This window comes from Accipiter gentilis, chromosome 5 (genome assembly GCF_929443795.1).
Source record: "Accipiter gentilis chromosome 5, bAccGen1.1, whole genome shotgun sequence".
Lineage (NCBI taxonomy): Eukaryota > Metazoa > Chordata > Aves > Accipitriformes > Accipitridae > Astur > Astur gentilis.
The window spans coordinates 35,173,593-35,189,503 of record NC_064884.1 but is presented as its reverse complement, the minus strand read 5'-3'; the positions used below and the strand labels follow the sequence as shown (position 1 = coordinate 35,189,503).

Genomic DNA, 15,911 nt, shown 5'->3' with positions numbered 1-15,911 from the left:
TAACATATGGTGAACATTTTAGTGATTTGGTCATTCTTTGTCATTTTGTGGGTGAGCTAACAGAAGTACTTGCTATTGCTCCACTAATTCCTTTGCCTCTCATTATGTCTTAATCACTAGGAGAGAGACTTTTTTGAAGGGTAGGCAAGATTATTTTGTGGGATACTAGCTCAATTTACTAATGAAATATCTGGTATTGAAGACATCAGTATCTTGTCTTACCTGTTTGTTTCTTCTCCTGGAAATATGGATATTTGTTACATTCAGTCATTTGGTGGTGTTTCCTATAGTGTTTTATAAGACACAGTCTTAATGCTTTCCAGGACACTAACCACTGGAGCCAACATTCCCAGGTATTTCTTGGGAAGCAAGGGGGACTGCTTATATCACAAGTATTTTCCAGACTAAGACCTTAGGGAGGCATTTGCAAAACTGGTATCTTAGTTAAGCCTTTTTTAAATATTACTGTTTCCCAGGCATCTGTCATGGTTGCTGAAGAAACAGCAATGAACGCATGCACATGATGGAGTAAACATATGAGGGGAAATTTATTTGGAAATAGCTGCAATTAGATTAATCTCTGAAATAAGTCAGAGCAGTAATAAAATGCTATGAATACTGTTTCCATGCTTCTCGGATATAATATGAGAACTTCTTTTAAAACCATCTGTAATGTAAATCAAATTACAGTAGAATTGGGTTCTTGGGAAAGGCTTAAAAGTTCTCTTACACACGTGTTTTGTTTCCAGCCCACAAACTCAGTGTTTTCATTCTTCTTTCCTCTCCTTCCCTCTATCACAGGGGTGCTGGAGAAAGATCACTGTGGATGACACTATGCCTTTCAATGAAGAGGATAATTTGTTACTACCAGCTACAACCTGTCAAATTGAACTTTGGCCAATGTTGCTGTCCAAAGCTATCATTAAACTGGCAAATACTAGGTATGTTTAGTCATCTCACTTTCAGTTTGTTTTGTGAAGTCATACGGATTTTTCAGAAAGTTGGTTTAGTATACTTGGGAAATATATTTTGGTAAGAATTTTGTAGTGACGAACATATACTTTTCTGAAAGCTGACACCGTAAATCAGTAAAGCAAAATCCCCTGTAGCTACAGAAGGTGCGGTGTTTCCTTTTTAGATGTGTTTGTAAATTTATGCACAGAAAACTTTGCAAAGAAACTGGAGTATGGTCCCTGTTTGACATTATTCCTAAAAAGCTTCACATGTGTTTTTCTGCCCAATGGAAATGTCCAAGAACTTTTAATGAAGCTTTAATTGACGGCCTTAATATTGGCTTAACCAGTACTGAAAATAGAGTATTGTAAGCTACTTTTGATGCTTTTGCTACAGTTCTGCTGCTGTGCGCTGTGTGGTGATCCACTTCCCTAAAACTGACCTGGAAAGTAGAATGTGGCCCATGGTGCAGTGATCGACAATTATGGCCGCAGGTTCCTTTGAGATACGCAATGAACACCAGGTGTTTAAATGACTAAACTTCAGAAAATAATTCCAAACACCGATCTGGGAAGTCAAGCTTCCCTATTCTGGTCATATCAAGTTATGTTTGTTGGAAGAGTGATCTAAAGTACTTCTACATAGTTTAGGATGTTGCTTGCAGGTGCCTGTTAGGAAACTCTATTTGCGGGAACGCGTTTGAAATACTGCGTTTCTCCAAAGCACGAGGGTTAGTCGTGGCCAAGTGCTGGCATCTTTAGCCTTGGTCCTCCCAGGATCTATGGACAGAAATCTCCCCAGAGAGTAGGAGACTGTATTGATTTGAAAGAGTGGAGTGTGGTACACTGGAAATACAGCCAAGATGCGCAAAATAACCTGGGAGTTAGAGCAGCTGCTCAGGAAATGGAAGTTCTAGATTTGTATCCGCTTTCTAGTGTGAGGGATTTAAACCCCACTTCTCCAACCATGCAAAAAGAGGCTTTACTGTATGGAAGTATACACAGTATGCTTGCTAACAATTTTGAAACTATGCTGGTGTATCGAAGGGAACGCTAAAAGAATGGGCCTGGCGCAAAGGCATAAAAGCAAATTTGACTTTGTAGGCTCGTATTCAGCAGTGCTTTGGAAAACTCCTACAACTGCATGTGATGACTTGTTTTTCAGCAAGTTATTCTGTTTGTATATGGTCTTACTCCTACAGAAAGCAGCGTAGACTACAGAGTTTACTGTGTGTTGGTTATATTACAATTCTGTATAATGTTTACTTTTGTCTTATAGTATACATGAAACTGGAAAAAGAGAGCTAGATGAATTTACAGTTCTGCATACACTGACTGGATGGATACCAGAAGTTATTCCTCTCCAGTAAGTTCTATTAAACAATTTACATACAGAATTAAATATTAAACAACTAATAAGGCGTTATGAAAAATAAAACTGAGCCCTAAAAGTCCTTCAGCATCAATTTTGGGAAGTGTACAATTTTTAGTTCTGGCACCTGAGAAATGTGCCTTGAGGGAATGCAATTTTATTGTGTTTTTCTTTGTAGGTCATATAGTTGCTTGTAAAGCTTTTTATCATGTTAAGCTGATGCCTTTTCTTTAGAAAATAAATTTATTTTTAACTAATATGAAACACTGTGGTGAAAAAAGGGTTAGAGAAATCTGTTTCATCTAATATACAGATTTAAAAGGTCTGCCAGATAATTTGTATCTGAATGTGCTATACAAAGTATACGTCATGAATTTGGAAGTAATCAACTTCACCTAGTATAGTGTTTTCACCTTTTAAATTGGAACAGTTGTTATACTTTTATTTCCAACCCAAAATAGTATTTCCAACCTATAATAACATTTTTCTTGTTTCCTGTGCATTTTAAGTCCATTTTGTGGTTTTAAAGAACAGACATTCTAATTTTCCAGCTTGACATTCTTTTTACTGAATAAATGACTGGGATACAGGCACTAAATATTTAGACTTTCTTTTTTACCTTATACTTTTTTGCCTTTTCATGTATACATTCTAATAAATACAGAGATAATAAATAGTTTTGATTTATCGATAATTTATTTAGGTATAATTGTTTATTTATAACAGTATTTCAGTATTAAATAAGTTCAGTCAAAGGCTATTTTAGCTATTATTTCAGCATTTTTTATGTCCCAAGCTCTGCTTGCAATTTAGGTTTTTTGATATATTTGTGTCTTACAGTAGTGCATATGTAGCCCATGGACTTAGATTCCTAAGTAACCTAAATTTTGTTTCTTTATGTAGTTTGTTTTACAACTGCAACAACAAAAACCAGTATTCACAGCTCTGGCACTTACTGGAAATATATTTTATTCTGGAATAAGAAAATGTGAATACCACAGTCTTTGCGATAGTAGTATAAGATGGCTTTAGCTCATTGTACAATTAATTTTTTTATTTTTTTTTTTTAAAAAAAAGGTTGCATGCAGTTAGCTTGCATGAAGCTTATTCATGGCCCTGAACAATTCATTCAGTTTAGATTATTTCTGGAATCACTGATTTTCTGTGGAGAACCAGTATGGCTGCAACTATCATGTCATATCAAAACACTGTTGTAGCTGGTGGAATCAGTGGAAGAGGCATGGAAATATGTGTGCTGAAACAGTTAGGAAAACCTAGATTGGAACCTTTGGGACCTTTGAGAAGGTTTTTAATGTAGAGACCCAGAATCAAGTTATTATATGGTGTAGTTGCAAAGTGGTCTGCAAATTGTCCTGCTGCAAATTTTATCTACTAAAAAGCTTTAGCAAGGATGCTTTATTTATGTTCTTGTGTAGCCACTTCTCTTTCTTTTTGCATCTGTCCATAATCTATCTCTTAACAAATTGGCTGATACACAAAATCGGGCAAGTGTGTTTTATTTACTAAAACAACCCAGTAACTTTTCCGAGAGCTGGACTGTCAGTTGTAGTATAGTGTTGTCTAAATGAAAATCACACTTTTCTTTTCTTATTGCAAATATCATTATCGTTGACATATACGTGTGTTTTGTTTTTGGTTTGTTTTTTTTAAAGGCCAGGATACTTGGACAAAGTCTGGGGCTTTTTGAAAGAGATTGTGCCAGAATTCAAGTTGCCAAATCAGAAGACTTCAGAACTTGATATTCCTCAGTCAGATACAAAACCTAAAGAGGCCAAAGTCTCAGAGTTAAAAAATGAAGTTTCATCTCTGAATAAGCAGTCTGATAAACCTGAGAAGGCTGATAAAATTGGCAAAGGTCTGTAATTTTAGGTAGTGTTACCTTTGTCAGCCAAGCATAAATAAAGTTAGCATAACCTCTGGCTTCAAATTTGTATGTCTCTATTATGCCACATGCTGTGGCTTTGTTGTTGTTACACTGAACATATTGCAATGGTGTAAATTCAAGACAGTTTGGTTTTTGTTTTTTGTTGTTTGTTTTTTGTTGTTTGGGTTTTTTTTAACTATAGATCTTATTAGAAGCAGTACTAGTCTCTTATTTTATGAAAAAAAAAGCTTCATTTTATGGCAGAGACTTGTTCAGCTCTGTGTCACAGCCATTTCTCTAAAGACTGGTTCCTTGCAAAGGGATAACAAAGAGGTTACAATTTCCTCAAAGGCAACACTGCTCTGACCATCAGTAAATTATACATTTCATAATGGGTGTTACAAACTGTGATTACCTGCAGGGGGTTCTGACAAGTATATTCTAATGATTACCTACGTTTTTATTTATAGCAACTTTTCTGTTTATACTACTAGGTACAGGTATTAATTTTTTCAAGAGCTGCTAATCCTATTTGCATTTAAATGAAAAAGTTAGGTTTAGAAATTTATTTGTTATTCAGTGTTTATATTTGAGACTGAGTTTTCTTAGTTGCTGTTTCTAACTTGAAGGCATGGATGCAATTTCACAACACTTCTAATGTCTTTGGAAGGTATAAATCATATACTAAATTTTCTATTTCTTCCTAGATTTTCAGAAAAACCTGTGCCTTCTCCAATTTGGATCTCAAATACTATGTCCTAATGTCAAAAGTGTTATAAAAATCTTAGAAAAGAACTGCCTGAGGGGGTATTCTCTCTTCTTAGGAATTCTTGCTATCATTTTATGACCCACCCACCAGCATAGTAGATGTTTCAGAGTTTGGAATGGACATGCACAGGGATGCAGCCACTGAGAACAGCACTGTCATTCCTCCAACAGGGTGCTGTAATTTATTCCCAGAAAACTTTGTATATTTAATCCTGCCTAAGACTTAGAATTTCTATTAGTAACTGAAACAGCTAAGAATCAGGGAAGCATTATGTTACAATACAGCTCTGTAATCTCCAACTCTGAAGCTACAAGCTCTGTTCAGATGCTTTATTAATGTTTGGCATTTTTTTTTTCATTAGAAATGTATTTTCCTACAGTCTAAGTCCTAAGGCTTGAAAGAAGGTTCTGACTGTGGGAGACTATCTTCTTCCATGTCCATTGAGAACCTATGCCTCATCTATGTTAGATTTATTTTTTTTAAAATTACTGATGCACAGGAGCAAGAATATGAAGAAATTATTTGACACAGTGCCAGGAATTCAGGAATTCCAGACACTATAGTAGGGACATGAGAGTCGTGGACTAACTGGAAGGTGGGACTGAAGCATTCCTGGCCCCTTCTCAGTAAATCTGCATTTACATCTTCAGAATTATTTTTAATTTTTTTCAAACTGAATGACAATAGTTCTTTATTGTATCTCGACTCTTCTGACTTAGAATGGTTTGTGGTTGATTTTTTTTTTTTAATTTATCTAAAATGTCATTAAAGCATTTACACAGTATGAGACTTTATGACTGAAATTTTGTATCTGAAAAAGAAAAATATTTAATCTTTATTTTGCATAATAGAAAAAGCAGAGCAGAGAGAAAATGGAAAGAAGAAAAGCAGAGAAGGAGAGAAAGAAAAAAACAAGTTAGGACTTCAGTCTTCACAGGTGTTGGCAGATGCCCAATGTTCTCTTCAGGCCTTAACTGAAAGTAAGTCCTATTCTTTTGAAGCTAAAAATACAAAGAGGAGATATATGTAAAGCAAAGGGTTTTGCTTTTATTTGTTTTTGAACTTAATTGGGGGGGAGGTTAAATATACTAATTTTTAAAAAATTGCAGTTCTTTACAGGCTGTATTACAGACTGAAGTAATTCCAGCCTATTAGAATCCTATAACTTATATTAAGGATAGTAGTGCAGTAATTTGTGTTTGATATCAAAAGGTAAAGTAAATCTATGCAGAATATTTAGAAGTTGTTGGCCAGTCACATAGGACCAAGATTTGTTCTAGTGTAAACTGTCTTTCTGTATTAAAAATATTTTTTTTTTAAAAAAAGCTTCCTCTCTAATAACTTATTTGTTCAATACCTACTTTATTCAGTAAATTGCAATTGGAAAGAGCAGGAATGCTTCTTAATTGAAGGGTAGGGAGAGGGCCGGGGGGACAGAAATGTTCATTAGAATTCACTCCATTATTTAATTGTTTAATAAATTTGTTTCCTTTCACCTGGAAATATATCTTGATTAATTTATTTTTTGTATTGATACCTCCATGTTAGCATAAATATTAAGTAAATTCTTGCTTTGTGCATTTAAATTTAATATTAAAACAAAACAAAACAAAATACAGTTTAAACAAACCCCAAGTAAATACTAATCGGTCAACTAATCAGTCAATAAGAAATGTCGTGCTTACTAGCATAAAATATGGAAAATCTTCATAAATATACATTAAGCTGATTTGCTTTTGTTGTTGCTTATATTTGCATACATGTAACATTTCCATATGGCTAGCAGAAGGAAACATATTTATTAGGTGGAATACTATCTAGCTGCAAATCATTAGGTAAGAATAGAGCATCTTTCTTTGGGGAAATAACTACAAAGTAAAAATGCATAACAAGAATGATGTAAATCGGATTCTTCGAACTATGTAAATCCTGCTTCTTGATTAAAATCCTGATTAAAATTGGTGGTTTAAATAATCTTAATTTATATCAAACCAATACTGCTGTTTGTCATCAGCAAATATAGTAAGTTGAATTCCTACCTTGTTTACTACTAAAGGAGTTAAACAGCAGTAAATTTTAAAATGTGTTGCAGGAATGTAGTTTGCTTCAGTGGCAATAGTTGTGGAATAAGAAATGAGGCATTTCACATGAATATAAGGAACGTGACCAGTACTCAAGCATGTCGTGAGGAAAAGAAAGCAAAGGCGAAGCAGAAGGATCCAAGTGATGAATTCTAGAAATTGTGCAAAATGAGTGAAAGAGTATTAAAAATCATCAGGCAGTGTTCCCGTATGAAAATCAACATGACATTTTGATCTTTGTTCTGCCATTTAAGGCACAGTTTATGCTGTTTTCTGAAAGACAGTTAGTGGCCTGTGAAGAGGTTATTTAGAAAGATTATTATCTCAGGGTACAAATAAGATGGTTAGAGAACTATTTTATCCTAAGTCTGAACCAGAAAAGAGTTTTGAAAAAGAGTAAGAGGTAGATATCTCACTAATAAACTTGATAAGAATTTGAACAGAAGTAAATGTGAAGATTGTAAAGGCAGGGGCTGTAAGATATGGAGCAAATTTAAGATTATTAGACTGCAAGGGGGAAAAAAAAAAAGAACTGCAATTTGAAATAATACTGAATTAAAATGCATTTTTGTTGTGAGATTGTAGCCACAAGAGAAAAAGCTTGCAGGCTTTATGAGACGTATGGTCTGCAGAGAGTGGCCCAGGACAGTAGAACCACTGTTGTGCATGAAGTAACATCTGAAACTAAGGCTAGGTACAAAGTCAGACTCCAAAGGCAGTAGTTGTAAGAAGTTTCTGAATTGTTCTTAGGAGCTTTGTAACAGTGGCTTTATTTAATGCAATAGCTTTTTTTTTTCTTTTTTCTTCTTTTTTTTGATGTAAGTGGCTTGAAAAGTATTTAATTTCCAGCACCACAAAAGTGCTTATTTCCCTACTGTAAGTTTTCACTCTGCCTATTGAGTGTGAGGACTTTAAGGGGATTGTTCTTCTGTCTCTGATAAATATGAATTATTTCTAAAGAGATATTTAACTAGTCTTGAAGCATTTCTATTTTATTTCTAAAATGGCAAAACCTTTAGTACTCATTACGTTGTATATTCATTACCTTGTTTAGTTTCATACACATTGACATACCGGTTACTTCTAAGTATTTGGAAACTTCTCTCACAGGCTTTTGGATTTTGTGTGGATTATAATGTTGTGGTGGGTTGACACTGTCTGGCAGCTAATCCCCTGCCCAGTCACTCGCTCAATCCCCACCAGTGGGATGGGGGAGAGAATGAGAAGGACTGAGCCTCTTGCCCACCCCCAGCATACTCACTGGGGCAGCATAGTGAGAAACAGAAGGATTTAATGCTATGTGAGCTCTCCTCAGCAATAGCTGACACATTGGCGCGTTATCAACACTGTTTTGGTCACATACCTAAAACACAGCACCGTACAGGCTCCTCTGAAAGAAGCTAGCTCCATCCCAGCCAGACCCAATACAAATGTACAAATACACTTCTGAATCACTTGCGCACTCAGACCAATGCCTGCTGCATCCCCCAAATACAATATGAGTTTCAGGATCCTTGCAGCATTGAACCTGTTTCTTTATTCATCCTATTATGTGGATCCAGCAGAATAACAAGCCCTTCACCTGATCAGTCAGGGCGCTTCCTGAGAGCAACCAGCGCTCTGCCCCTGTGGCTTATCAGCCAGCCAGTCCTCAGGTAGACAATTCGTATGTTCCTGCTGGCCCGTTTTAGCACACAATCTGCACTTTTCCACTCAGCAGCCTTTTCTTCTACTAACCATTTCTCCTTTCTTACCTAGGGAGTCCATTCATTCCATAAAGAGTTTTTATGATGATATGATATGAGCTACTTAGGCCCCTTGTTCCTATAAAGAGCTATGGCTGCATTTTCCATTTATGTTTCTAGACTAATGATTTTCCTAATAATTTCTCAACTGCTGGAAAGGGAATACTATTCCACTGGAGGGGGCACTAGCCAGGAATTTGGGAGTTTGTTGTACATACCAGACTTTTATTTTTGCTAAGTCTCATTGTGCCTTGATACCAGTTTTGTAATTAAAGATAATAATATTTTCTGTGTCACAGCAGTGTTGAGAGACTATTACTACGTTTAGAAATTTCTGAAACCATACAAGTAGATCTGTAATGTTAATCATCAGAGTTAATGAGCTACATAATACGTAACTGAAGTTTTTTTCATTTTCCTTTTGCCTATTCAAAAGAGTTTTGACTTTTAAGTAGGGACCAGAGATTAATATTTTGTGTTCTATATTTTCAAATGCATATTATCGTTCTGCAATATTTATGTCAATTCTGAAAAGCACGTAGATTGTTTTTCTGAAGCCTAAAAATATACCCTCCAATAGACAGAGCTAATCCATGCCTAACACAACAGCAGAGGTTAACATAGGAGCTGCACACCTGATAAGAAGGATATTGAAAGCCAACTGAAGTGTTTTGGAAAGTTAAAACTCAGCATCAGCTCTCATTTGACAAATAAATATTTAAAAGAAACATTAAGATACAGGGGGGAAATTCTTTCTGAGTCTTCAAAACCTATGATTTTTTAAAAAAATAAAAAGTTAAGAACTATTAAAAGCAACAGTTTTCATTCCTGGCCTTTCCTTTTAAGTGGCTGGAAATATATATATTACATGGATCAATTCAAATGACACTTTCCCTTCTCCCAGGGACTGAACATTTGTTCAAGTCGTGTAGTACTTACTCTCTATAAATGAAGTTGCAAAGCCACAAATGTGAAACATAAGCAGCTACAAGGATTCAGAAATTTTTAACAAAGTGCGGCAGAATTCTTAAATCCACACTGATGGTTATAAATAATAGGCTCTGCTGAATCTAACTAACTGGTTTGTTTTACCATATGTTACAACATTTTTTCATCTAATAATACAATTTTATCAAGGCTATCAGGTTTAACTAGTTTACCCAGATGCTGAATTCACACTAATCAACAATATACTTGGTGGCAAATAATTTGCATACATCCTCTTCATTTTTTTGTACAGTGATAAAGGATCAAATTCTATATTATATTTAAAAGGTACTGGCATAATGTACAAAATCTTTCTAGTACTGTAATAGTATTATTAAAGTGAATATGGTGTGCCCGGTCAATCATCTGCATGCTCTAATAATTTGTTCATTGCTCTTTATTGTCTGCCCTGCAGACATTTTATTTCACAACCCACCTGGACTGAGTATGAAAGCTTTACATTCCACCTGGTATTTGATTAAATACTTTTATTTGAGAAATACTTCTCACAAGCAATGAGTTTGGTGTGCCTTGTGGCACATACTGTTCCATAATGTGTAGGACATCGTAGCTGCTACTGCTGTATTTGTAACAGATCAGATATGTCAGTTGGGACTGAGACCAAACCTAGATTATAGTTTTGCTTTTGAATAAGTTGAAACACACAGCTAACACAAGAGCTGTGGTTAACACAGGAATAACAAGCATGCAGTGAGAAATATTAAGAATCCCGTGGAAAGTAACTGACTTACCATCAGCTTATATTTGAGTAATTGAATTTCTGAAAGAATATTTAAGATGCAGAGAAATCTTACTGCTTTAAGAAAAAAACATTGCTTACGTTCTAAATAAATGGACTTTAAGTCTGACAAATTGTATTTTTCAGCCACTTGCCTATCTTTTCTTTTCCTTTCTTTTCCCTTTTCTTTTTCTTTCCCTTTTTTCTTTGTATGCAGACAGCATTGGTTTATTCCATTTCACAGGAAATACCTATTCTTAGAGCAACTTTCAGTTGAATTCTTACTAAACATAGGAAGCAGTTATCCTGTATTTGAGGTGGAGCTTAAGGGCAAAACCTTCTGATGAAAAACAGTTGTCACAACCTGTGTACTGAATTCCTGTCTTCACATGCTTTCTTAGATGACTAAGGAAAAATAGAGATAAATAGATATCCTTCCTTTTGAGCTGACTTTTAGGTCAAACCACAGACCTATGTTTCTAGTGTTATATTTTTTTTAGACTTTTAATTTCCCTTCAGCCTGAGTGAAAAACTGGCTGTCAGCCAGACAGCCTTGGTTTCTCTTCATCATTCAGGAATTAACAATGGCTTCTTTCACAGATACAGGTATGAGACGATTGTGTGGTTGCCTAGTGCAACAGATTTCTAGGAGTAACAAAATGAATGTGCCCCTGCTTCTATGCCTTGCCTATGGCAGAATTGCAGGAAAACAAACTTCTGTAAGGCATGTGGGATAACAGCTATGGGGTCACCTCCTCACACTTTCTGAAGCAGCCATCATTACCCCCCTTCTTCCATCTTCTGGACAAGAAGTAAGAGGAGTAACCCTGGTTTACAAGCACTCTGTTTCTCAAACTACTTATTTCAATTTTCATATCCATTGGGAGAATTGGCCAGAGCTCTGGCTTTTGATCCTTTTTCTGGCAAGATCAAATTTGGCTTTCACTGGTGAGAAGCCTTTAGCTAGTACTGACCTATCATTAAGTTTTTACTTCATCTGCCCAGATGATGCGTATTGTGTTCTTCATGCTAGTATCTAGTATTTTTAAAATTTGAAGAAAAACAAAACAATGGTGAGAGCTACCTCTGATCTGTTGCATTTCTAAGTTGTAGTTTCTGTTATCCATTTGTGTAAAATGTGCAAAAGTTGTTGATGGTCTAAATAGGTAAGGATTAAAACAATGTGTTTTTTCCGTTCATGGCTTCTCTTCTCAGTACTTTACAATGAACTCTTGTTTTGAATGAAGTAACAGAGTCAAAGAAAGTAAAGAATAATAAAAATAAGGCAGAGAAAGCAGAATAATTTAGAGTGAGGTATAACAACACTTATTTACTGTTTACCCTGTTCTAAAGCATGTTGATGTTTTCTCTGTAGAATCTTCTGTGCCAACCCAGCCAGAAATGGCTGTGTATGCTGTCTGTATACCGCTACACTTGTTTGAAGAGGATATTTTTTCATTACGGCAGATGGTAAGGTTCTATGCTCTCAGGACAGGAAAGCATTACATATTTTATTATCAGGGAGTTTCATTTTACAGCAACTATCTTGGAACAAACATTAGAATAGTGAAACAGTCACCAGCTAATGACTATCAGTGAAATTTATATTTTGGTACTTCTGTATTCTGAACATGCATTTTCCTGTCACAGCCTGCTCATTTTTTCAGTTTTACTCCACTTTCCTCTGGATCCCAGGAGCTGAAGTCTCCTGGGAGAGACTAGATGTGGACTAGTAAATGCATCATGATGAGATACTTCTGAATGGAAAGACTAATTGTTGATGGGCTACTTGAAAAACATGAATTTTACTTTTTATTCAGACTACAATTAATGAATTCTCTGATATACATTTTCTGATATGTTGTTCTATAAGAAATAGCATGTTTATATCCATTTCTATCATTAGTGTTGTAACTGATGAAAGCAGCTGGAGAGAGTGAAGCACTTCATGCAGCTGGGGTAAAAACAATGCTTAAATTTCCGCTTAGTCACTCACACTCTACAGAAATCTATTTATAATGCCAGAGCAGGCTTTCTTGAGTTGATTATTAATTAGATTTAAATTTTTGTACATTTAAATCATGTTTATTATGATTAGAACATTAAAATTTAAGCTGCCTTCTCAGGAAACTGATAGGCTTCACAGAATAAAGACATTTCCAGAAATGGTTTGCAGGTGTTATGCTTTGCTGCTCTTAATGCTTGCTGTGTATTTTATGCTGTTTTGAAGACTAGCTTATTCTCTGTGACTTTATTTTAATTTAAGGTCTCAGACAATACTGTCGCTTTGCTAGTAGTCAGTAATACTAGTCATCAAAAAGCAAACTGGAAATGGTAACATAGGGTTATATCTTTCCTGCCACCTAACGCCTTGAGTCTCAAACTTGCCTTCAGTCTGTTACGGTATAGAGATTACTGAAAAAGAGGCATGGCAGACCAAATAGGATGAGGCAGATGAATCTATATGTCTAAACCAGTATTTTAGTAAAGACTGATAGAAAAATGGAAGTTGACGGAAATTAAGTACAGAAGTGTAGTGGGTTTCTTGTGGGTTAAAAAAGCCCATTTTCAAGCTTTCTTTGAGGGCTCAGATATACTACACTGATAGAAATAATTCAAGTTTGGAAGAGTGGATTCATTGGGATAGGAGTTGCTCCCTAAATTTGGAGGAAATTTTGTCATTGACTGCAGTTGTGCCAGAATTTTCCTCCAGAATTTTTGCAGTATCCCTTTTAGCTTTGCTTTCTAGTGTATATGTCCTTGGGTTGATGTGGTTTGAATTTAATTGTCTTAAGTTCACTCAAATAAAATGAAAAAAAATCAATAATTGAGTCATTCAAGTGTGTCTCCTACTCAGCAGCTGACAAGTTCTCCTTTATGGCACCTAACTGGTCGTCTTCAAAATCTTTATTCTAATCTTGGATGTTTTAACTTGCATTTTTAAGTTGCTTGAATACGTGTGTACCCAGTCAGCACTCCTGTAATGTATCTTTATAAATTCAGAGATCAAATGAGGCTGATATATTCCTTGTGTACCTTACTGTTTTTAATTTGATCCTCTCCCTTCAAATAACTGACAACCAGAACTACATTCTTCTTTCCAAAGTTTATAATTACAGAACCTCAGGAATATTTGACAATAAGCAGGAGTAATCAGAGACTTGCTGATGAGCGTGGTAGAGAAATAAGTGATGGGTGATTTACTTAGCAAGTAAAAGAAGGTGTATTTTTAAAATAAAAAGTATGTTGAAATCTTGTAACAGAACTTTCAGTAGTGAAAAATGTTAAGTACTGGGCCATTATTATTTTAATGGGAAGAGCACCACTCAATGTCCACATCTAAAATTGCTCTTAAGTCTATTGCTAAGGGCTTTGGTATATGGGTCAACTACAGTGCCTTTAATGTGTTTTCTAAATTAGCCAGCAGATAAAAAGCTTAACTTTAATGATGTATTGGTTCAGAGGGATATTACTTTATGGAGATTCCACAAGTTGCTCTTAGAATGCTGCCACTTTATAAATTCAGCATGAAGTAAGGACTTTTTCCCCTCAGAAGAAGTATTTTTAAAAACATTTATTTAAAAAAAAAGTTGTTACTGTTGTTTTCTTACATCTCCATTCTGCTTCACTTATATGTTTTCTGTAGCACCTAAAAGAATATGGTTGCATAAAGAAGTTGAAAGAAGTGATGAATCTATTACAAAAAGAAAAAATATATGTAAACACTTCTAAGTATTCAATTATATGTTTTCTGCTGAATATCAAATTATAATTAGAATGTTCTTGGATAGCCTTGTCAGTTAACTATTTTTGTTTCATTTGTTATCCAAGCTGTCAGATGCTTTTGTGTGCATGCTGTTCTTTTTTGTGAGAGAGATGTGATGAGAAAGGAGATCTGACCCCAGTCAGATTATTTTTCCATGTTTCATAGGCTGATTCTTCAGAGAAGCTGAGGCAATATGGGCTTTCCCACATATATAGCCATCCTGTCCTGATCACTAGAACCAGGTCCTGTCCTCTGGTAGCACCACCACAACCACCACCAGTTCCTCACTGGAAGCTTTTCCGTCAGAAAAAGGAAACTGTTGTGACATCTGAACCCCAAGGTTTGTCTACTCAAACCTCCAAAATAAATTTGTAATTACATTTTAATTATTATAAACATTTTCAGGGCCATACTTATCATCTGTTATCTTGATTTCAAGGGAACTTCCCTAGGGATTACTTTTTCTCTTTTTTACTTTTTTTTTTTTTTTTTTTTTGTCAAATTTGTATTACTTCCCCTTAGCTCTATTATTTCTTAAATGCTTTGAGAAGTGTCTTAATTTATCTCTAAAAAAGCACTGTACTCTACTGGAGAAAATGGAGAGGGAGTGTTATCAATGCAATGCAGAAGCTCTGTGATGCAGAGCGACGAAAGCTTCTGAACACCTTTTAAACATATAGAGTATGTGACTAGTCCTGCTGCAACAACTCATAGTTTTAGAGGTAAACTTGTTCTAGGGTTTGTCTATACTGCATAATGGAATTAAATGCATGATGCAAGACAGCTTGAATATGAAAGGATTACAGGCATACTAGCAAAATATACTGGGATAAGAAACAGAGGAAATTAGCAAAGGCAGAATGTGCTGTTGTTCTGAACTACCCTGGATAACCTTACATATAGGTTAAGCACACTTTTAGTACCTTGCAGGCTGAGGATCAGAGTGTTAAGCACTTATTTTTTTCATGATATGTCACCTAAAACCACTCCTGGTTGTTCTCTTCCATTCCAGTGTATGTGATGATACTTGGAGAATTATTTAGGGGTGATGAATTCCCTATGGAGATTATTTGTGAAAATTATGGTATTAAATATTTCTTGTGAATATGTATTTAAGAAGTTGCTTTTTTTCCAGAGCCAGTGGTAAAGAAACCTGAAGAACACGTTGAGATTGCTAGCCTATTTTTCAATTACAAATTGAATCTTACCACAATACCCACAGACATGTAAGTATTCAATGTAGTTTCAGCATTAGCATTGTATTGTTAGTCCATTTCACTGTGAAAGTGCAATGGCTTATATTTACTTGTGTCACAGGGAAAAACTGCTCCATTCATGTAATTTAAAGCATACCAGGATCAGAGCACTCTCTTGATTTATTGATTTCACATAATTAATTGGCAGTGAACTGTATGTTTAGGATCAATATCAGCAATACCACAGCAAACCACTGTACTAGATGCTTACAAAATGTTAGTGAACACCTACAAACTTCTGAGCACCTTTCTGTTAACTAAGCCCAAGAATTTCTCATCATGCACTCAGAGGCATACACATGCAATTATATGCACCCTCCTGGCATTGAGGGTTACAAGCACACCTCTTTTGGGAGTG

General features: G+C 35.3%; 1 protein-coding gene across 1 annotated transcript in view; it reads left to right on the top strand.

Moving 5' to 3' along the window:
- Window positions 1-15,911, top strand: part of ADGB (androglobin) — a 123,928-nt gene that overhangs the window by 31,485 nt on the left and 76,532 nt on the right. Inside the window, exons 6-12 of the mRNA XM_049800562.1 lie at window positions 802-941; window positions 2,233-2,319; window positions 3,999-4,201; window positions 5,831-5,959; window positions 11,907-12,001; window positions 14,463-14,637; window positions 15,433-15,523. Of these exons, the coding sequence (XP_049656519.1) occupies window positions 802-941; window positions 2,233-2,319; window positions 3,999-4,201; window positions 5,831-5,959; window positions 11,907-12,001; window positions 14,463-14,637; window positions 15,433-15,523 (920 nt within the window). The remainder of the gene's footprint in view (window positions 1-801; window positions 942-2,232; window positions 2,320-3,998; window positions 4,202-5,830; window positions 5,960-11,906; window positions 12,002-14,462; window positions 14,638-15,432; window positions 15,524-15,911) is intronic.